This window comes from Pocillopora damicornis, chromosome 10 (genome assembly GCF_964200805.1).
Source record: "Pocillopora damicornis chromosome 10, jaPocDami1.2, whole genome shotgun sequence".
In the NCBI taxonomy this organism is placed as follows: Eukaryota; Metazoa; Cnidaria; class Anthozoa; order Scleractinia; family Pocilloporidae; genus Pocillopora; species Pocillopora damicornis.
Genome location: NC_142679.1, coordinates 23,242,427 through 23,265,194, shown reverse-complemented (window position 1 = coordinate 23,265,194; position 22,768 = coordinate 23,242,427). Strand labels below are relative to the sequence as shown.

Here is a 22,768-nt window from a genome sequence, read left to right as displayed (position 1 = left end):
ACAGCCTTGATCATTTCAACTAGCATTTTTCTCCTTGCTCAATGTTTTCGGTTTCTGGAATTATTGCAGCTCATTTCCTTTCACAGACAATGTTTGAACAACTCCATATTAATCCTTTCATCCCTTGGGGTGGTTAAAAATATTTATTCTTTCAACAAATCTCTAAGACTGGCTAACAGGTGGGTGATAAGAATTTGATGGAATACTTACTAGAGATCCTTGGCCTGATTGAACACCAAATTCTTAACAAAGAGAAGTGTGTGATTACCAGCACTACAAACTAAAATCTCAGAACCCGGAAAGGAAAATTTATCGACGGATAACATATTGTGGTCTCCTTGGTGAAGGAGAGATCCCAGGAAAGAATGCTGCTCAGTGATTGGCTTATTCTGTGGGTGTGTCGGTGACGTGTCACCAAGCGCTCTCGATAAAAATTTCTTAGATCGTACTTTGACCATAATTCACGTCACGCAAGTAAAGATGGCTTCCGTGAATAGTCCCAAGGATGTCTTATGTTTATTTGACGTGGATGGTACAGTTACTCCGGCCAGATTGGTAAACTTCTTTCAGTAGCTGTTTTCTGTGGACATCAGGGGTCATTTTATGACACTTAATGGTAATTTTGTGAGATAACATAATTTCGTTAACCCTACCGTAACCTCGATCGTTAGGTTGTCACCACAGAAATGAAAGAGTTCATGAAGAAGCTTCGCACAAAGGTTGTCGTCGGTTTAGTTGGTGGATCTGATTTTCATAAAATTCAAGAACAAATGGGAGGAGACGATGGTAAGGTTAATGTTGAAAGTATAGCGGTAATGATTGATATTTGATGAAGAATTTATATCAATGAATTGCGTTGTAGGCTCACAAACAATCTTTAACGTCGAGTCCATTTACAGTGTTAATGCTGATTTGTAGTTTGCTAGTTTATTTGTGTCCAATTACTTTCCTCTTTCCAGTGACGAGCCTGTATGACTATGTGTTTTCGGAGAATGGTTTGGTAGCTTACAAGAACGGAGAGCTGATTCATAAACAGGTCAGTGTTTTGCCTCCCCCCATTAACTTGGACAATATCATATCCACACTTTGTAAATGTTCCTAATGTAAGAATTGAACACTGCTGGAAATTAATATGTGTTTCACTAACAATGAAAACTAAAAATGGAGACAGCTGTTGGAGAGGATGGCGGGGGGGGGGGGGGTGGGGGTGGGAGAGGAAGGGAAGGGAGAAAGGGGGCTACATTTCATGGCCTACATTTTGAGTAAAAGCCAGTGTGTAACTGTGGCTTTGAAATCTATGCAATGTATAGCACTTCCAATTCATCTTATCATCCAACACTCCAAGGAATAAAACCTTTGAAGAGTATCTTGTGATATATGTTTAAAACTCCCAAAATTATACCTTTCAAATTGCAACTTATCCCCTGTAAGACCATAAAGGGAACACAGGTATCATATTTTTAAAGTATAAGAGATGGGTTGTTTAGGAATTGGTTATTGTTCTTTGTACTAAATCTTTGTACTTATTTATATTTTGTTACATGGTTATGTGTACAGAGTATCAAGGAATTTATGGGTGAAGCAAAGCTTAAGACTTTCATCAATTTCTGCTTAAAATATATCGCTGACCTGGACATTCCTATGAAGAGGTAAAGTTTCTATATACATTCCTTTTCAAAATGTATGCTATTTTTATTTCCTCTGTGTTTTTATAAATTTATGATCCACAGAGCATTCACTTTTGGGATTGATATAGAGAGAATCACTATTTAATGTTATACTCATTGAGAAGCAACAAGTGAAGTTACAATATAAGAGATTAGAAATCTGTTTCAAGCTACTTACTTTTGTCAAACATTGCAAAAAGTTTTGACTCAAGAGTGTCTTGTACCTCAATTACATCTTGTTTATTAAATCTCATTTTATTTTTAGGGGAACTTTCATTGAGTTTCGAAGTGGCATGTTAAATGTGTCACCTATTGGACGAAACTGCTCCCAAGAAGAAAGGATAGCCTTCTTTGAGTACGATAAGGTATTCTAAGAATGTCATTTGCTGTCTTGTTTTGGTTGGAAAAATGGGCTGGTGTAATGTACTAGCCACTTCTTACATTTACAAAATTTTACCATCTCTGTTCTCATTATGGTACAGTGTATGAAACCAAAAACTGCACGACTGCATATATTTTCAAAAAGACTTTTTTGGTGGAATTAAAATTCTGATGCTGCTTTAGATGTTATCAATCATTAGTGTATTTCTGAATAAGGATCACATTCCCAATGTGTAGGTCACACTTGCATGTAACAAAGCTTAAAAGTGTTATCAGTGAAAAAGAGTGTGTCTACCTGGTTTGCATTATAGGTGACTTGTCTTAAAGGATAAAAGTCCCCTTACCTTCTGTAATTTAATGTTAGTTATAAATGCCAGCAATATTTTTGTAAGGTTTTTATGGTTGTGATCTGTTGTTTCCACAGGAACACAAAGTTAGGGAAAAGTTTGTGTCAATTTTGCGGGAAAAATTTTCTGATTATGGACTCCATATCAGTATAGGAGGTCAGATAAGTTTTGATGTCTTTCCAAAAGGCTGGGACAAAACATATTGCCTGAGACATGTTGAAGGTGATGGTTACCAAAAAATTCATTTCTTTGGGGACAAATGCTATGAGGTAACTGCTTCTGTATCTCAGTTGTTAAAGGCGCTATGTAAGAATACTCCTCTTTTTTTCTTGTTTTCTTTCAAGACTGTTTCTAACATATCTTAGAGTCATACCTCTAGAGATACTTCACTTTTATCAGGTAGTCTAACTGTCCAGGTGAGAGTAATCCTGAAAAGGTTTGTTATCAATAACACTGATTTTGATAACCCTTGCAGAGGTCATTTGACCCTGATTATGACTTCCATTTAGGTTGGAAAATGCCAGTCAAGGTCACAGCAAGGCATGTTTGGGACTCCTCTTATCAGGATGACTTGACAGCAAGATCAATAAAATGTGCTCAAAGTACTGATGAACTTTTTTTCTTTTTCCACCTTGCTATAGGGAGGGAATGATTATGAAATCTACATGGATGAGCGAACTGAAGGACACAAAGTGACATCACCAGATGATACTATGAAACTAGTGAGGGAAATGTTTTTTAGTAGTTAGTGGCTATGATTTAACACTATGTTAGAAACAAAATGCCTGTTATCATCAGTTGTGATATGATAAGACAATAATGTTAATTCTGTATGAAAAGAAAATTTTAATAAAATTGATTCAGAGAAGTTATACTTGTACAAATGAAAATGTTATAAAGTACAGTTATTCAAAATTTTTCTCTTTTTGCTACCTCATTTTTCTTGCCCAGCACAATGTTTACCTCTCCCCTTTTTTTGTTGATTTCTTTCTGCTATATACAGTTTGTAAAAACATCTACATCTTTTTTGCAACTCTCACTTCACAAAAACTCTTCCATACTCTGCACATTTTGTAAAGCTCCTTTGTTTTGCAATTTTGCAAAGAAGAATCAAAAGACTTCAAAAGAGGATAAAACTCTGAAATGTTATTAAGTAAGTTGTACAGCAGGTGATCCCACAGTAACATAAAAGTGACCAATATATATTTATATATTTTTCGATTTTTTATGAAACAATACCAAAAAACTCCTGTATGGTGATCAATTTTTCAGGAAGACATTAATTCTTCCAAGTTTCACTGAAATCTGTTGCAAAGTAAAAAATATAAGTGGCAAACATCCGGATTTTTTTACATAACAAGAACTTGCTTCCCCCTCAGATTAAAAAGATTTTAATCTGCCATTGCAGTAGTCTGAGAATTGACTCAGATTTGCCATTTGTCATTTTTCCAAAAAGCATGAAGAAATACAGAAAGGACTAATAGGATTCTTTGACTCGAGCCAGAAATTAATCTAAAGCTATGTTGAGGGTTTGACAGAAAAGGAATGAAAAATAGGAAAAGAAAACTAGGAGAGGAACAGTGGGAAAAATCCCATCACTCGTGTTCGTACCCAGGATGGCTCGGTTTTCTTGCGCAATGTCTTCAAACAGGTGACCATGTGATCAATGTTCTTGAGAACGAACATGACTCCATGCTACATCTGTGCTTCTGCCACACAGATCATCCTAAGAAAAAGAGATAACATAAGCCTAAAGCCAAAGGAAAACACTTGTTGCACACGATCCCCTAGGCAAACTATTTTATCTGTCTTTCCTTCCTATGTTTTCCCCTATTTCGGGTGCGACTGAATTGCATCTGCTTCCAAGCGACTTACGGTGAAGATTAAAGGAACTGAAGGAAAAAAACCCAGAAAAACTACCTGAAGAATGGAGAACGATAGAAGTGGTTCATACGCTGAGCGCCAAATTGAAAAGTCAATACCGTAAATTAGACCAACAAAATGGAAAATGTTCCCCATCTCGAGAAGTGAAAATTAGGAGTCATTGTTTTCCTTCTCAAGTCTTGATCTTTGATTAGAAAATGTATGGTTAGTCAGAATGAATTCTTAAGTATTTCCGAAAGCTGGTGGTCGTACTGTGAACAGTTTTACACAGCATGAGCTAAGCATTTAACAATGCATTCTGATTATTTATGCGCGAGCTGAGCCAGATGTCTTAAGCTGTTGACAGGAGACACAATAATGGACTACAACTTGCGTTGTGAATAAATTTAAAGAGACACGGTGCCGATAAGTAAGCGTCTAACTAAGCTGGTAAGATCCAGTGTCTTCCCGTTTTAATTTGTTTTTTCTTTTGACGTCGTCCAGCGCTGCGGGTGCCAACATTTATATTCATAAGAGATTGAATACGAGGTTGACTGAGCTAAAAATAAACGAAAAAGGTTAATCTTAAATTATTGTAAAGCTCAACCTGTTAGCCAATGAGAAGAACTCAAGGCGAACCATGAGGCCTCATCAGTGAATTCTTTTTGCATAAGTCTATTCCTCTAATTTGTTCCGTGTTTAGATCTGACCCGGATACCTACCTGTAAACTGAAATACTAAATGGAGAGAGAGAGTTGAATCAAATAATTACTTATAAAACTTGACTCATTAAGAAAGTAGAAAGTACAATTAGTTCTAATTTTCCAGCTCTGAATTTTGAAATATCAAGTCAATGAAATTGAATACTCAATATTTTGCACAGCATCTTGTGCCATCGGAGTGAAAATAAAATAGAAACGACAAATTTTTTGCTCTGTGACTCATTTGTTTGCGCAGAGTTCTTAAAGTGTTAAATTTCTTTTGTGGAGTAGAGTCAGCACTTGGTTCCACATAAGTTAGAGCACTGTGTTGATTTTCTAGGGACCCAAAGTTGTGCTTGTTTCAAAGAATTCCCCACTTGTGTTAGAGAGATGATCCACTTACGCTGGTTTAACAATGTTGGACTGCATGCATACTTTCGCTCAAATATGACTTCATTGCCACATAACACTCTGTCTTTCATTTTCCTGCAATTTGATTGGTTACTTTAAGCAAGCCTTGAAATCTGATTGGTTGTTTTGTTTTTAGTGTAGCCTCTTCTTTGGCTGGAAAAAAGATGCGATTTAAAGCAAAAAATGGTGCGATTCGTGAATAAAATGGACTGGTATAAGTAATTTATAATATTCCGTTATGATTATCTGCATTAAATAAGCATTGCGATTATATTTCGCAGCAGGTCCTTGACAGCCTGCCGAATGTCTCGTATTCTCCAGCAGCAAATAGCAGGATTCAGAGATGACTCTACCAACATTAGTGTTTAGCGGAAAGTTGAAAATAACAAAGTGAAGTTGGAATAAGCTTAAAGAATTGCCTGGCAAGAAGACTGCAAAAAAACTGCAGATAATAAAATAAAACACAAAATAAACACAAAATGTGCTGATAGACGATTTCCTCAGCCTAACGGCATTTGCTGATTCCCCATTATGCGCTGGTTGTTGTACTTGTAAAGCTTGATTCTGGTCTACATGGAGTCTTATTGCAAAGCAAAGTCTGTCGCTTATAACAGTTATGAAAATGAAGCAAAGACTCCAAACGATGATTTGGATTTTGATTAATTGTGATTCAGTATAAGTGGTCCAAACGCAAAAAGGATGACTGAAAAGCACTAAGCACCCATGTTGAGATCGCCAGACCAAGAACGCGTTTGTGCGTGTGCAAGTTGGATGACCCGTAAATTATAATCCCACCATGAAACAGTTGCAATTCAATGAAGTTAATAATGGCTGAGCTACTAAACCGACAGCGAGATCAGATACAGCAAGATTCAGTAGCAATGCCTTCAAAGGTTTTGGTAAAGAGGAAGTGTTACCTATGGCTTGAATTATTATATTGTTGAAAATGATCGCTGTAAATGCTGAAAAGGAGTCAACTCCTTCACGTTAATCCTTCTCCTCCAAGTTTCACAAACCAAAGTATACATCATAAATTATAAATTTGCTCACAAAAATGTTTTGTCCAACCCAACGAACCGAATTGTTTTGCATGTTTAGCTGTAAATTTGACGCCACTCAAGAGATTATTCATAAACACTTGCGCCAATAATGATAATAAACCGGCAGACAATCTCGTAATCTTGGACATTTCCTCCTGTTACCACGCCGAAATTAATTTCCCGGGGTTTTGCAATCGAATGATTTTGCTTGGAATAAAACATAAACTCGCGCCCATTTACTCGTTTCCATTCAAAGGGAGGGTGACTTAAATAGCTTGACACAATCACTGAATCCACATAAAATACTTCAGGGACGTTACTTTGCTAAATTTTCTGAAACGCACCCCGAATAAGGAAGGAACAATTTTATTGCAAGCGAAGTATACACTTTATTTACTGAAGCATTCATAACCTTTCCAACCTCTCTCAATTTTAAAACGTTTTTATCGCATGCAAATATATTTCGCAGTATGCCCATGATAGAATGTCCAATATCTCTCATTCTCCAGCGGTAAATAACTGGATAACATAAGTGTCTGAGAGAAAAATTAAAAATTATTCAATGGTGGGCCACTGTAGCGACGTAGTCCAAAATTTATCCGGACAGCAAGAAAAGAATATATTGGTAAATAGCAAAGTATGAATACAAAATATAGATAGAGTACGCTGACCGCAGATTTTCTCAGCTTCATTGCATTCTCTAATTCACCATTCGATTTCGGTGCCGCTCGTTGTGCTTGCAAAGCTTGAATTTGGTTTACATGGCGTCGTAAAGCGAAATACAGTTTGGAACGTATAATTGTTATGCAAATAAAACAAATATTCCAAATTACGAGGAGTAAAACTTGGATCCAATTAAAGTAACTGCTGAAATAAAAATATTTAACACCCATAGCAAAATTGCCACTCCGGCGACGCGCCTGGACGTCACAAGCTCTTGATATCTGAGATGAAGTTGAACAGCCAGGAATCTGTCCACACTCAGAGCCATGACACCGAGGAACGAAGTGCTAGAAAGTACATACAAAATTCCCCTGAATAACTTGACGAATGGAAATGGTAGAAATGGGCTCTAGTACCCTGAAATCTCCAATGCAATAAATAATGGCTGAGCTATTAAACCAACTACAAGATCAGAGACAGCGAGACTCAGCATCAATGCTTTTAAAGGCTTCGGTAACAACGAAGCCTTTTTCATGACATAGATTGTGAAACTGTTCAAAATGATGGCTATAGGGGCTGATAATAGGTTCAAGACAAGATTAACGATGCTCGCACCCTTCAGGTTGATTGTACTTTTATGCACTCCCATCCCAAACACTCTGTTTCGTACGAAGTGTGCTTGCCGATCACCCGGTGGGAGGCTACCGATGGCCTAATTTAAAAGGCCGGTGGTCAAAATGCTTTATCAATAAAATCCACGCTACAGTCCTAGTTTTCTCCTAATATTTTCATTCAAATTGGCACAAAACTTTCGCGTTTCTTTTCTGAAATGTACGTCAATTTCTGAAATTTTATAAAAGAGCATTTAATTCTCTTATTTCATGAAATGAGTCTTTACTTTACATATTGGAATTGTCGTTTAGCTTAGGTGTATGCATACCACATCTCAGGTTTCAAAACAGTTTTCTAGAATCATATTAAGATTATCTATTTAAACAGTGACCTGTGGAGGTGCCAGTTTGGAATATTTATCATATGTCATTCACACAAATTAAGCGGCTCTTTTCTTGCAATTTTTTTTTGAGAAAAGTGCAATGAGGCTTTACCCTTACTTTAATCCTGAGTTTCTAAGTACTATCTAAGTTATTTTCAAGGTAAAGCATTTTTTTTCAACGCAAACACCTGAAGCATTACTACTACTTCCTCTACCAGGTGGCATTGACACAAAGGGATTTAATTACGCGCTTTAATTTGTTTCCGTCAAGAAAAACGTTCTGTCTGCATAAAATCAAATGGCAAAATGTCAGCGTAGCGTAATAGTTCAGACGTTTTTGAGAATACGACGGCTGCCAGAAGTAGAAAGAAACCAGTTCTGACGCGCTTTGACGTCAAGCAATGAGCTAATAAGCCGCCACAGAAAGAACTTCCATGACAATCGCGTAGGGAAATAACTCTGAACTTCCAGCCACTTTAATTAATGGAAACGCGCTCACGTATGAAGTGTGCCTCAAAGTATGGTCGGAGTAGACCAATAGGAAACAACAGTAGTAGACTGATTGACGGCTGCAAATGAGCGGAAAAACTTGCGAGGCACTGAAAGCCTAAATCAATATTGATTATTCAGAATTTATGGTGGTTCTTTGAAAGACTATGCCTAATTTTCTCCATTTTGGTAATAACTTCTGCACTAGAATGCCACCATGAAAAACAATTTATTTCAGGAATATTTGGCTTGATTTGCGGGGAGAAAAAGCTTCACGCCATTTACACTTTGTATGAATTATGTCAGTGTCTGATGAAGAAAAGTCCTCGCCTATGAGGCTTCTAATATGTTATCTTCATTTTCCACTGATCGTGCAAAAGCTTTATTAAACACTCAAATTCTAACACTATGTATGAAACTTGTCTCATGAACCCAATTAAAACGGCACATGTAGCGCTAGTAACCTACAACTTAGTTTGAGAAAATCTGAGATCATAACCAGAAGAACATAGATAAAATTCCTATGAAAGCGCTTGGAATTAATATTTTTGTTTTGCCTAGTATGCCCGTTTATCATAAAAAAAAGCATTATTTTTCATAATTATTTTTATGTGGTGTACATAGTACCAAAAGTGTACTAATCGCTGACCCAAACCAAAATTTCTAAGTCAAGAAGAAAAGTCACAACCGCCTCAACTTTCATGTAGATTTCCCTACGGTGGGGATACCACCTGCTGTTGATATTCTTTCTTGCAGAGATCTTTTAAGCACTAATTCGTCTGCCGAATTACATGAGAATATGTTTCCCAGTATGCTCATGATGGTTTGACGAATTGGTCTTATCCTCCAACAGTAAATAATAGGATTCAGAGACGAGTTGAAAAACATTACAGTCCGTGAGTAGAAAAGTGAACTGTCATAGTCACCTTTACGTACCACATATAAAATTATGCTACAGTACATCGGCAGATAACAAACTAAAACTAAAAGATACACATACAGTGCACTAACAGCAGATTTTCTTGGTTTTGCTGCCTGTGCTACTTGCTGTACCCGTAAGTCTGCCTGGATCTGGTTTCTGTGGCGTTTAATAGCTTGAGATAATCTCAAATTAACAATTGTCATGTAAACGAAACAAAGACTCCAAACGATTGCGACGAGAGAGAAGACTTTGTATATGTCTTTCCAAATCCAAACTAGTGAAATACCTACACTTAATATCCATATCAAGATCACTGCACCAACGACACGTTTGTGGGTTACAAGTTCCTTATATCTGAGATGAAGATGAACAGCCAGGAATCTGTCCATACTCAGAGCGATGACGCTGAGAAGTGAAGCAGTGCATAGAGCACATACAATGACCAGTATGGTGGATGTCAAGGCATGGTCTGCGGTGTTTTGCTTGGGCCAAATGACAATTAGTATAATGTATAATGGTTGAGCTAACAAACCAGCAATAAGATCAGAGACTGCAAGACTCAGGAGAAGTGTTTTGAAAGAAGCCGGTAAGGATGAAGTTTTCCTCAAAGCGTGAATTGTAAAAGAGTTGAACACAATGGCGGAGAAGGATGTGAAGGCGTTCAAGACGAGATTGACGATGTGCGAGACTTCCATGCTGTGCTAAAAAAGAAAAATACTTTAAGCGTTGGCACAGAGAAGTTTATGATTAACTATCTTATGCGCCGATTTCGGGCTTACGAACGTGATACACTTTAATGATGAACAGCTGCTCACATCTGAGATATTATGTTCATGGATTCGTTTTACATACCTGATCTAAAAATAACGTACCCTTTCAGATGCCGATACCACTTCAAGTCGAAGTCCTTCATTTAAGCTTGATAGAATCAAGAACAACAGGGAGGTTTTGCAATTTTATCATCGTTGATGTCTGGTAATATTTCAATGATTGATCTTCAAGAAGGGTTAATGAATGATAAGATAGACGAGGATGGTTTCTTTAATATACATATTTTTCATATGCACTTTGTTAAATAAATTCCATATTTCCATTTTATTCAATGAGCATAGGGGTGAAAAGAAAACGAAATTTAGACTTCGGAATCAGAATCAAACTTAGACTGAAATTTTCTTAAGTCAGAAATGCATTAACTGTTTTTTTGGCAGTCTTTTCCGAGAGTTAGTGGGTAAACTTAAATCATGTGTAAAAGAGAATAATTCTCAAAATGTATAATTTTAACTAGAAATCAAATTACGCAACGTACGAGTCAATTCGATCGAGGGCGGGTTCACCTGTCCTTTTAAGAATTAGCTTTTTCCAATGAATAAACAATTGCCACACGAAACTACTTGAGAAAGCTTTGGTAAGGAGTGCTGAGAGAAAAATTGCACTTAAGCTTTAGTCAACGATTATATTTTCTTCCTTCTGTTTGCATTTCTGTATATGTGTCCAAAAATAGAGGAAGAACCTCTCAAACTTAAAGTTATTTCTTCTTTAATTATTTTTTGTCAATTAATGATATTTTCAAAAAGGAACCCGCGCTGACGTTTTTGACATAATTTGTTTTTGGTTCAGGTTATTTTCTCGAATTCTCCTCAGTCCAATTGTAAGTGAACAGAGTAATATTAAGACCAAACTGTGAACAGGCAATGCATTTTTATGTTTTTGTAGGACTTAAAAGGAAGGATATTCATTATCAGGATGGAATGAATCATTTCCCTTTAAAAACTGTCGTTTTAAAAGATTTTTTACGGTCTTCTTGTTTAGTGAGGAAGTGAAACTAATTTAAATACATATTTATGACGCTGTACTCCGTCTGCCTCGCTAGACATTCATTAAATGTTAGAAAAGTGCGACAGAAGACGTTTCAAAATAAAATTATGGCGGCTTAAGTTATCTGTTATCGCCTTCAATTAACTCTGAGTTAAGCAAGCATCGAGAAGACTACGAAAAGTTTCGGGTAATTTCCGGAAATTTACATATGATAAATACTTTTTATTATAGGGTTAACTCAAGACGAACTGAACGGATATCATCTCCCGTTCATGATGTTGTCATTGTCCTGTCATTGCCGCTAGCGACATAAGGTCTTCTGAGCACTACCCAGGGTGTACTTTAAATTTACTCTGCTTAGACCTTCTCGGTCCTTTTCTTGTTTAATATGATCGCGACGACGGGATAATTTATTCCTCCAAAGTGATTGTCTTCTATTTTCAGTAACAAAGAGTGTGATCTCCTTTTCATCATTGAGGCTTTTGATCGAAGCTCTATTCTGTTATTATTCAGAAAATAAACATAAGAACGTTCGTACTTCAAAATGGGCTGATTAAATGATGTTTATATTGATCTTCATTCCAATTTTGCATATGTTGCCGGCAGTGGCGTATCGAAAGTTAATGGGTGGGAAGGGTAGGTTTTGAGTTTGATCTTCCATTAAACATGGCTTCTCATGAAAAGCATTGTTTTCGTTAATTTTCCTGGTGGGCAGTTTTGCACAATTAGAAGCCAAGCTTACCTTCTGCCGCTGCTTAGCCAGTAGAAAAAGTCCCTCCGAGCCAAGGGTGGTTGAGTGGCAAAAGCAGGAGCCTGAGCTGCAGAGGGGGTGGAATCGACAAGGAGGTGCGGGTTTGTTTTGCCAATTTTTAACAGAAATAGTTTTTAAAGATGCGAACCATTAATAAAACATAACAAGAACAAAAACAAAGGATAGACAGAAAAAATAACGAAACAAATTAACAAACAGGTGTGTTACTCATAAAGCTTGAGGTAAAACTAATAAGAAATCCTTAGGAAAGTTGAATTTTCTGCTTTGAGCGAATCTGAACCTCAGAGATCAGGAGTTTCCTCTTGTATTAAAAGAAAATTATTTCATCTCAAAATTACCAGATATCATGGCAAAAATTTCAGGTGTATTCATGATAGTTTTCCTAAACAGCTTATCGTAGCTATGGTTACAAAGCGCGCTAAGGGTCTCATGTCGAAATGACAAATAACTATTTTTCAAGTTAAAAACTCCAAAGCTTAAATTATCTCCAAACAGTTTGTCGAGGGGAATAGCATAAGATGCGAGGGGAATAACATAAGATGCGAGGGGAATAACGTAAGATACGAGGGGAATAACATAAGATGCGAGGGGAATAACGTAAGATGCGAGGGGAATAACATAAGATGCGAGGGGAATAACATAAGATGCGAGGGGAATAACATAAGATGCGAGGGGAATAACATAAGATGCGAGGGGAATAACGTAAGATGCGAGGGGAATAACATAAGATGCGAGGGGAATAACATAAGATGCGAGGGGAATAACATAAGATGCGAGGGGAATAACGTAAGATACGAGGGGAATAACATAAGATGCGAGGGGAATAACGTAAGATGCGAGGGGAATAACATAAGATGCGAGGGGAATAACATAAGATGCGAGGGGAATAACATAAGATGCGAGGGGAATAACGTAAGATGCGAGGGGAATAACGTAAGATGCGAGGGGAATAACATAAGATGCGAGGGGAATAACGTAAGATGCGAGGGGAATAACATAAGATGGGAGGGGAATAACATAAGATGCGAGAGTATAACGTAAGATGCGAGGGGAATAACATAAGATGCGAGGGGAATAACATAAGATGCGAGGGGAATAACGTAAGATGCGAGGGGAATAACATAAGATGCGAGGGGAATAACATAAGATGCGAGGGGAATAACGTAAGATGCGAGGGGAATAACGTAAGATGCGAGGGGAATAACGTAAGATGCGAGGGGAATAACATAAGATGCGAGGGGAATAACATAAGATGCGAGGGGAATAACATAAGATGCGAGGGGAATAACGTAAGATGCGAGGGGAATAACATAAGATGGGAGGGGAATAACGTAAGATGCGAGGGGAATAACATAAGATGCGAAGAGTCGGTTAACTCATTCAAATTTGTTCAACGAATCGAAAAATCAGCCACGAAACCGGATACATAAAATGAATTTAAGGCTAAAAAGTGCAGCTGTAAAATTTGCAATAGAAGTGAGACATATAATTATGTCGATCTTCGTTAATTGAGAATCTTCCAGAAATAAATTGATGCACATTTAGTATTCGGAAAAAACCGGTGAGCTAATGGGGTCTAACTTTCACCAAGCTGTTTTATCAAAAAGCGATAAAAAACTTTTTAGTTTCGTGATGATTCAGATTTTTACATAATCGAAGCCAAAAACACTCTTAAATAAATAAAATTGTTCCTGGCAGTATCCGGTTCTTGGGTCTACTCATTTCCTTTTTTCCAATAACTGCTGTGAAAACTACGACAAGTGTGTATTGAATGTCATTTGGATTCGTCTCGGAAGAAAGGGCTGGAGAATTAATACTGGATCTTTATTTGTTTAAAGACTTATAAACTTCGAGTGTAGAACCACCTATTAAAACCAAATTCACAACAACAACAAAAAAGACACAAAATTAAAACATAATAGCTTCCACTCGAGGAGAAGAAAAAGCATTTTGAAAAAATAGAATTTCTGATTTCCCTGAAGTCATTTCGTCGGGGAGTTGTCGGCAACTCCTCTGAAAGCAACTAAAAGGTCAATTCAAATTTAATTAGATGTTTGTAGGTTTAGCCACGACGCTGTATCAGTCCGTGTATTTTTATCTTCTATAATGACTTATGCAGCCATGAAAAATTTGAACGTTTCCTTGTTATTTTGTAAAAGCTCTCCTATAGATTTTAGTGCAAGACAACGTAGACAGCTGAAGCGCTTTCATTCATTTTTGAAATTCAAATTCAAATTATCACCATGCTTAACATTTATGTTCAAACTATATCGACCTTGGCTTAGTTTGAAGATATGTACAAGAGTAACCAATACGTTTTGATATATACCTTTCCATGAGTGCATTTAATTTAGAATTTCATAAATACAAAGCACTTATTTTCTGTGGCAATGTCATTAGCAGCGAGCAATTGAAATATTCTCCTTCAGGCCGGCTCCCTACTTTGTTGTTGTCCTTATCATTTAAGATCAATTTCGAGTATTACAAATGGATCATCATATTACTACTTCATGCAGGCTGTTAACTAAAATAGTTGTTAGGTTGTGTTATTGTATCCACTCTTATAATAACTTTCAGGTGCAACATTAACAAAGGTTTAACTTGTTTTCACGCTATGTTGCTTACTTTCTGCACGGATGTGTATTTCTGAGAATGTTAATGATGGTGTGCCGAATGTGTCTCATACTCCAACAATAAATAACCGGGTTTAAAGATGAATTCACACACACAAGAGTCCAACTGTATAACCTAAAGGTTTTTAAAGAATCAGAAAGCTCGCCATGGCTAACAACCATATTAGTGCAGTATTCAGGCAAACAACAGACTAAAAACACAAGATAAACGTAAAATGTGCTAATGGCAGTTTTCCTCATCCTTGCAGTATGCTCCATGTCACCGACATTCTGCTCGGTTCGCCGTACTTGCAAGGACTGTATTTCCCTCAAGTGGCGTTGTACAGCGAAATAAATCCTGCAGTAAACTAATCCTGTGCAAATAAGACAGAACCCTAAAACTACAGGAAAATAATTTTGAAGGAAAAGAAGCGACCAAAAATAGCCGGTTACTGCAAGAAATACACTAAACATCCAGATTGATATCACGGCCAAAACAGTGCGTCTCTGAGTGACAAGCTCTTGATATCTGAGATGAAGATGTACAGCCAGGAATCTGTCCACGCTGAGGACAAAAACGCTGAGTAATGAAACAATGGAGAAGGTGTCCGCGATGGCATACATGGCATTATCCGTTGATTTGTCAACAGGATCGGCGCCTTTCAGCTTTATAACTAAAAGCACAACGTAATAAGGTTGTACAAAAATGCCGACACCCAGATCTGAGACAGCAAGACTCAGCAATAATGTTCTCAGCGGCCTCGGCAGAGACGATGTTTTTCTCATCGCGTAAATTGTTATGATGTTCAACACGATAGCGGTGTAGGATGATAATGCGTTGAGCACACAATTGGTGACCATTGATGAATGATACAGGTCCTCAGTGCTTGTCATTGTTTAGGACACAAACGGAGACCGAGCGGCTTTACAGATAATGCGAGGCTTGTCGAACAGGACACTAACAGGGTTGATCGTTGGACAAAATATTAACCTCTCAAGAATCAAAGACTCTTTAAATTATCTGTGACTCCCCGGTGCTCTCGACTGACGAATTTGACGTTAATTGCCATCTACCAAACCATATTTTGGCTACCTCCCATGATCCTGCAAACATAAAATTGAGAAAACCTTTTCAGGGTATATTTCCAGTGTATGATATATTTTGTTTTACCATTACAAAGCAAGAGGAAAGGTCAATTGATAAAGTCGTTCTTTTATGCATTTAGATTCTGTATTTCTCGCTTGTCTTTGTCTTTTTTATAAACATCAGAGGGTGAAATAAATATCGAATTGGCTTTTGAATTTACATAGAAATGTCAACAAAGTTTGAATTAATCCGATTTACCCGGATTCAGATGGAAAATATTTATTTCATCTCTTTCGCGGAAGCGTTTCCTCAAGTTTAATTTCCATTGAAACCCCATTCTATATTTCAACAATTTTGAACAATCACTATATGTGATAAATTTACAGAAAACCGATGGCAGTTTCAAGGCGGATTCATTGACTGTAATGATCAGATGGCCTATGCTAATTAGTTATGCCACGTTTATTCCAAGTTAGAGCAAAATACGAAATCAATCAGACAACAAGGGTGTCTTTGTCCTGTTCCTATAAATTGATCGTATGAAAGCTTCTTCAACTTCAATGATGTCCTTGATAATAGTTTGATCGCGCATAAATATTATTTCCGTGGAGATGAACTTGGAGATGTTCTGACTGATGGCTTAAATGTTTTGATATGTAAAGTCAGATGTAACTCAGTTTTTATTGATCTCCACAGTGAAGTGTTTTGTAATTAAACGTTGGTTTGGGCCGCTGGCCCTTCAAGGTCCCTGAAAAAGATAACTCAGGAAGTTTATTTGATTCCAAGGCAGTTGAGGAAGTTTCTAAGGAGCCTTTAAGGAGTACGCAAGACTACGTGTTATGTTAAACGTCACTCGTTTGTTTTAACAAATAGTAATCGCTGTTTTCTTACAAAATAGAAGATTGATATCGTTTACTTGTAGCTTTGGAGCTTCTGAATTGTTTTCCTCTCAACAGGCCTCAATTAATATCTGCAAATATGAATCAATGGTGCAATTATAGCAAAAAAATTAAATTTACAAGCAACCTTTCAACGACCTCAAGATATTATAATATTTTTAATTTCAATTTACACGAGGAAAAAAATTAAAATGGCCATCTTCGCAGGTACAAATGTCTGGATCAATAAATGCTTTTTTCTAAGTGATCGAGAAAGTTCAATTTATTGAATCCTGCTGTTTCTAATAGACCAGAAAAGTAGGCGGGGTTTTCTAATTTTGTCTTTGTTAGAGAATTGCTAGCGCATCCAAGCTTAAAAAGAGAAATCAATCTTCAAAAATTCACAAATGTTTAAACGATATGCAATTATAAAACGCCGACCAATGTAGTTTATTTGTTTGTTGGAGATGAACCAAAGGATCGAAATTTCAATGGACTCCTGTTCAGCGATTGATAAACAATCAGTCATTTCATTTCACATCTCGGAACATCAAAGAAGACCTTAACGGGAGTATTAGCATAACAGAAAACCCCACAATTAATAAATTTTGTCTTAAACAGAGTGTATTGAGTTTCAAGCCTTGAACCATGCCCAAATTCTGCCGAAACTGCTCTTATCTTCTGGCTTTGTTTCATTAAAACCCTCAAAGCTTTGAGAGGTTCCATGTTTTAATTGCCAGATGATTCCGGCTTCTTAAAAGCAGAATCGCTTTTCAGTGTAATAAGCTGTCGACTGGATTCTTAAAAAAAAATCGATAACATTATATGCTTAACCCTTTCAATGCGTTTCTCGTACAGATGGCGGTTTTTTTCTTCCTTTTCTTCTTTTGCTTGTGATGTTTGCAAGCAACTTTCTGATATACAGCATTGAAAATGAAGGTTTACCTGTGAGTATCAACCACTGGTCAGTTCGTCGCCGTCAGAATTATTAATTATAATGGTTCTCTGATCGATCAGCCGGGCCAGTTGTATTTAAATGAGAACGTGACACTTCTCCGTGTTTTTTCCGATTAGTGGGTTGACAAATTCCGAAGGTTATTCTACAAGTAGAAGGTCAACGAGTAGTAGATTACAAATTGTAAAAGGAAATACGGAAATGCATTAATTAGTTATAGGGAGTAGCTCAATATGATAATCACAAGGATTTATGATCTATTGGCTCTCCAACTAAAGTTATAAGATGAATACAAGGTACAAAGGCAAAAACTTCGTAAAAAATGATATTAATCATCAAAGATATGATTAATGCTCCTTAGGTAATATGATTTGAAATGAATATGAGAAATTTTAGCTCAATAAATGCAAAACTAACCATTAATGCATAGGATAATGTCATTGTTAGCTGGCAAAGCTTCTAAACGAATGGAATGTCCAAGTTTTGTATCTAAATTTTTCTTAATCTTGGCAAGTAGTAACTTCCTGACGCTTTTACTCTCCTGATTGAACTTTGGACAAGAATCACTTGTAAGTATACATCATAAAAAAGGAAATTATTTGTCTCTTGTTTCTTTACCCATACATGTGACCCTTAGGGAAGTAAAAATAGTTTCAAACAAAGCTGTTGATGTTATCTAACCATTCGAATGATATCACGGAAGTTTAGGCGATTGTGGTTTTCCCCGCCCAACAGTATTTTCCTTCGTTATGTTTATATAATGTCTGAAAGGTTATTACCTTTCAGTTTTCACCGTGGCCATCGTGGGAAAGTTAAAAAGGAGTCGTTTATTGTATAAGTATATGGTAATAGTGAAAAGTTGTAAATAAACTTTAGTACGAACTGAGTATGACTCTTATTACAACCAATACAAAGTAAGGGCGATAAAACGCTAAATTTTGGCAAAGCTTGTTATCAAGCTCGGTTGTCATAGGAACATTAGTTATACTGTATAACTAAAAACGCTTACCTTTCAAACTTGGTTCCAAATTTAAGAAATTGTTAAGACGTTTGGGAAGACCGATGAGAGGGTCTCATGATTTTGATATCAACGATTTAAAGTTTGTAATTTATTCAGGTTTTAAAAATTTCGGGTCGTAAGTTTTCAACTTGGACCGGCTGGCAGCATCTGAATTAGAATGTAATTAACTTGGCTTGAAAACGGATAAAATGAGGTAAACAGGTTCTAGTTTTCTACCAATAGCATGTCACCTTTAATAGGAAGGCTTATCATGTCTATTGACAAGCTGTCTGTCAAATTCAACGCCCACTCAATTTCCGTAAACTCTCGAAATTATTAGATTGTTTATAAGGCCACTGGCAAAAACAATGTACTACAGATATTTCGAAGTCACATAAATTTCCCTTTAATGCAAGCTGCAAAGTTACCTTTCAAGGCCCAAGAAGTATTGTTGGAAAATGAATATTGTGTACTTTTGAAGTGTTAGCTCTGAAAGAATAGATACTAGTTTTCAATTAATTTAAAAATTAATCGCTCCAAGACTCTCCTTGGCATTTTTAATAAAGCTACAATTTTCAATTGGAAGTATTTTGAAGGCCTAATTATCAATATTATTTTCAATTGTTACCAAACGATCATGACCGTGTCTGTTGACCAGCGTTTGACACTTAGAAATTTCCGCTATGCATTTCACTGTTTTTAGTTGACTGCCCTCGAACAGATCATAGTATGTATTCATACAGCTAATTTCTCCCTTCTTCAGCAGTCTTCTAGAGGGTGTAAACTTAAATATTAGTTGTTCTAATGTTGAAATGTCATAATCATCCAGTGAGAGGCATTTATTGTATTCGAAACTTTAAAATTTTTTTCCACCACTAGTCCATGATAGAAAAAAGCTTTTTCCTTCACTAAATAGCAGTTCAAAACATCGATAAGGGACTCCTCTAATCAAGTACATAGGGACTGTATTTCTATTTTTAGTGCCAAAAATCCCGATATGAGGTCTTAAATCAGTTTCAATACGACGCACTGCATCCGCATTAGACTATGTCACAAACAATATTGCTGACCTGAGGCAGACAACACCAGTGAGCAGTGGGTGGGAATGTTACTGAGATTTTGACTAAGATTTTCAAGAACGTTATCGGAATCGACTGCTGATAAGAAATCGCTTAAAGTGCGGTTTGAGTGACAAGCTATAGAAAGGTTAAAATCGAACTTGAACTATTTAACAAATAGAGCCAATATTTCGGCATATTTTTAAATAAAAACTTTCCAGAATAAGTTCTGTCCAAGTTTTTTTATATGTTACGTGCTCGGCAAAAATTTTCAACTAGATTTGTAAGTTTTTCTTTGTGTGAAGAGGCCATGTGTTCCACTGGGCGACCCTCAAGGGGTGACGTATGACGTGAACAGCTGTTCTTATTGTTTTACAATATATTATTTTTATAAACTGATAAGTCACTCGGAAATTGATTCAAACGAACGAAACGAAAGAAAAAGCGAGCCTATTTTTTTACTTTGAAATAGGAATATGGCAGGTGAAGAGCGATAGATTACGATGGAGCAACTCTTGTCTAGCATGGTTACTGTAACTTACACGTGTTGATTTCATATAACGCTGCAAGGTCATTTGTGCAGCAAATACGCATAGTGATTATGTGGGAGTATTAAAAAGTTAAATACATATTCATTTATACACATGTGAATCTTCATGACTCAGTTTAGTTTTCATCGAAATACATACACTTTGTCTTCTCCTGTACTAAAACAATTATTCACATCTACTTCGGTGAACAATTGATAACTAGTTCCAGTCAACGTCAAAAAAGATATCATTTCTCTTTTTTTTTTTTATATTTTATTCAGTGAAATCATTCTTTTATCAGCTTGTTGCGAAATGTTGGTTTATTTCGCTCATTAGCCTACTACCCTTCCCCCCACAGGGTAAAAGGCTCGGTCTTTGTGATATTACTGCAACTTCATGTTGCACAGAAAATCATTTTATTACTTGTTAATGATTTACATAAAAAAGCATCACAGAAAGTCAAGAAAGACGAAATTTCAACAGCGCTATCAGATCAGTAATCAGAAGTGCATAATTTTTTGTGTATTATTTCACCATGACTTCGACTGACTTTGTATCAGTACGACACAGAAACCAAAATATTAGTTTATTTCTGTCAATATACCAAAACGTGTCGGAAATTGAACTCTTGACGCGCGACTTTGTCTCATCTGCTGCTCGTGTCGACTCGTCGGTGAATAATACTTGCCATTCATTTCCCAACTAGCCAATCAGCGTGCGCGAGAAGCTCTATTTACCTGTGTGGTGTATTAACATTAACGTCTCAATTCAACAAAATCAACGAAGTTATATCTCAGTTCCACTTCACTGGATCGACATGTAACTCGTCAGATTACTATTTTCACCCGGTTTTTGTATATATAACTAACAGAAAAGTTAATACATCGGCGGGTGATCAACTCACAACTGGATAAACTTCATAAAGTGTTCACAAACTTTAAATTTTAAAAAATCTAGAAGTCATTACTTCACTTTCTCTTTGTGAAATATCTCCACATTTCATCAGCTAGGTTCATGAACCCCAAAGATATTCCGATATATATTTCGAAGTATGCCCACGATACTACGTCGAATGTGTTTCACCCTCCAGCAGTAAATAACAGGATTAAAAGAAGAATTTGCAAACACAAGAGTAAAAGTAAACAAATCAAAACCGTCTAAAAATAAGTTTGGTTGACTCTGTAACACATTCAGGATAGCACTACAATAATCTGGCAGGTAACAAATCATAAATACAACATATATATAGAAAGTACTAATGGTAGATTTCTTCAGCCTCAAGAAATTCTTCATTTCGTCATTTTGATTCTGAAAAGCTTGCCCTAAGTGCAAAGCTTGCATTTGAATTTCAAGGCGTCGCACAGTACGATAAATTCTGAAATAAAAAAGTGTCACACAAACAAAACAAAATCCGAAAATAGTAATTTCCAGTAGGTCGATTACAAAGTCGCTCGGTAACCACAACAAAATTAAAGAAAGAAATGTGCTCAAAAGCCAAACTGAGATGACCAGACCAACGACACGTTTGTGAGTCACAAGTTCTTGATATCTGAGATGAAGATGAACAGACAGGAATCTGTCTAAACTTAGAGCCATGAGACCCAGAAACGAAGCGTAATAAAATAAACTGGTGATCACGTCGAAGATGTTATTAAGGAGGTTGTCCTCCACGTCATTGATCCACTTAAACAGAACTGCAATATAAAGAGGTTGAGCCAGCAAACCAACACCAAGATCAGAAACAGCAAGACTCTGCAGTAATATTCTTAACGGCTTTGGTAACGACGATGTTCTTCTCAGCGCTTGGATTGTTAAACTGTTCAACATTATGGCCGAGTAGGACGAGAAGGCGTTTAGAACGCAATTGGAAACGCAAGATGAATACAGTGGGTCTTCAAATTCTGTCATCACTTAATGGAGTTATTTCAATTGCTAAATTTAATTCTTGCTGCTTTGTCCTTCAAATAATGAAAGTTTCCTTTCTCTCGCGGCTGATACAAATTTGCATTGGAACCAAACTTATTTTCATCACAACTACGTGGGGTGCCTATCGTCTGCTTACGACAGGAAAAAATTTAAGCGAAACTTTTCAAGAGTCCTAAGGGAAAATAAAATTCGCCGTAATCGGTTAGTTACCTCTGTCAATTTGGGGTAAATTACTGATTTCTGATTGGTTTAAGCAGAGGTCGATTTGGTTAGGGGAAATAACCATTTCCAAAAGTAATAAAAGCTTTTTGTAAATCATTTACGACTTGTTGCGTATTTATCATATCAACTAAACTCTTTTTGTCTTCATGGAAACTTGTTTACTACGTACATTACTTCTTTAAGATTAGTGGTAATGCATCGATGAGCTGTTGGAAATGCGGGAAGTTGACACATCATCCAGGTCTCAAGCGTTTTTTTCGCTCACATTCTCGAGGAACAAGACAGAACTCATGTGTTTATAACCCTGAAGATCATTTGCCATGTTTAACATTCGTTCGCGCAGAATGATTAGCGATGTGCCCCAGGCTCTTTTCACTTTCTACTTTCTGCGGACGATTTTTCATGGAGCAAATATTTAACCAACCAGAAAGAAAA

General features: G+C 36.6%; 4 protein-coding genes across 9 annotated transcripts; 1 reads left to right on the top strand and 3 right to left on the bottom strand.

The window, feature by feature from the left end:
• Positions 1–403: 403 nt before the first annotated feature.
• LOC113671414 (uncharacterized) lies at positions 404–3,263 on the top strand. The gene is made up of 7 exons (XM_027187599.2): positions 404–555; positions 672–786; positions 960–1,036; positions 1,558–1,649; positions 1,933–2,032; positions 2,473–2,664; positions 3,037–3,263. Exons 1-7 carry the CDS (start codon positions 481–483, stop codon positions 3,142–3,144), a joined length of 759 nt encoding a protein of 252 aa, XP_027043400.2. The 5' UTR covers positions 404–480; the 3' UTR covers positions 3,145–3,263.
• A 5,659-nt stretch (positions 3,264–8,922) lies between these two features.
• On the bottom strand, positions 8,923–12,395 carry LOC113671413 (adenosine receptor A3-like). 4 transcript variants are annotated; one of them, XM_089185604.1, is made up of 3 exons: positions 12,036–12,159; positions 11,646–11,792; positions 8,923–10,179 (listed from the first exon to the last, which is right to left on the bottom strand). In XM_089185604.1, the coding sequence occupies exon 3, from the start codon at positions 10,171–10,173 to the stop codon at positions 9,256–9,258; it is 918 nt and encodes a 305-aa protein (XP_089041730.1). In that variant the 5' UTR covers positions 10,174–10,179; positions 11,646–11,792; positions 12,036–12,159; the 3' UTR covers positions 8,923–9,255. The 4 variants fall into 4 exon arrangements, with proteins under 4 accessions (XP_089041730.1, XP_027043399.2, XP_089041728.1 ...); XM_027187598.2 differs by lacking the exon at positions 11,646–11,792 and having other exon boundaries at positions 12,036–12,395; XM_089185602.1 differs by lacking the exons at positions 11,646–11,792; positions 12,036–12,159 and adding an exon at positions 10,331–11,592.
• Positions 12,396–14,382: 1,987 nt separating this feature from the next.
• LOC149039473 (adenosine receptor A3-like) lies at positions 14,383–15,571 on the bottom strand. Its single transcript, XM_089185609.1, has one exon. The coding sequence runs from the start codon at positions 15,569–15,571 to the stop codon at positions 14,687–14,689; it is 885 nt and encodes a 294-aa protein (XP_089041735.1). The 3' UTR covers positions 14,383–14,686.
• Positions 14,808–22,316, bottom strand: LOC113671614 (melanocortin receptor 5). 3 transcript variants are annotated; one of them, XM_089185606.1, is made up of 4 exons: positions 18,607–22,316; positions 17,588–17,742; positions 16,656–16,734; positions 14,808–15,781 (listed from the first exon to the last, which is right to left on the bottom strand). In XM_089185606.1, the coding sequence occupies exon 1, from the start codon at positions 22,091–22,093 to the stop codon at positions 21,188–21,190; it is 906 nt and encodes a 301-aa protein (XP_089041732.1). In that variant the 5' UTR covers positions 22,094–22,316; the 3' UTR covers positions 14,808–15,781; positions 16,656–16,734; positions 17,588–17,742; positions 18,607–21,187. The 3 variants fall into 3 exon arrangements, with proteins under 3 accessions (XP_089041732.1, XP_089041733.1, XP_089041734.1); XM_089185607.1 differs by having other exon boundaries at positions 16,681–16,734; XM_089185608.1 differs by lacking the exon at positions 16,656–16,734.
• Between the last annotated feature and the right edge of the window lie 452 nt (positions 22,317–22,768).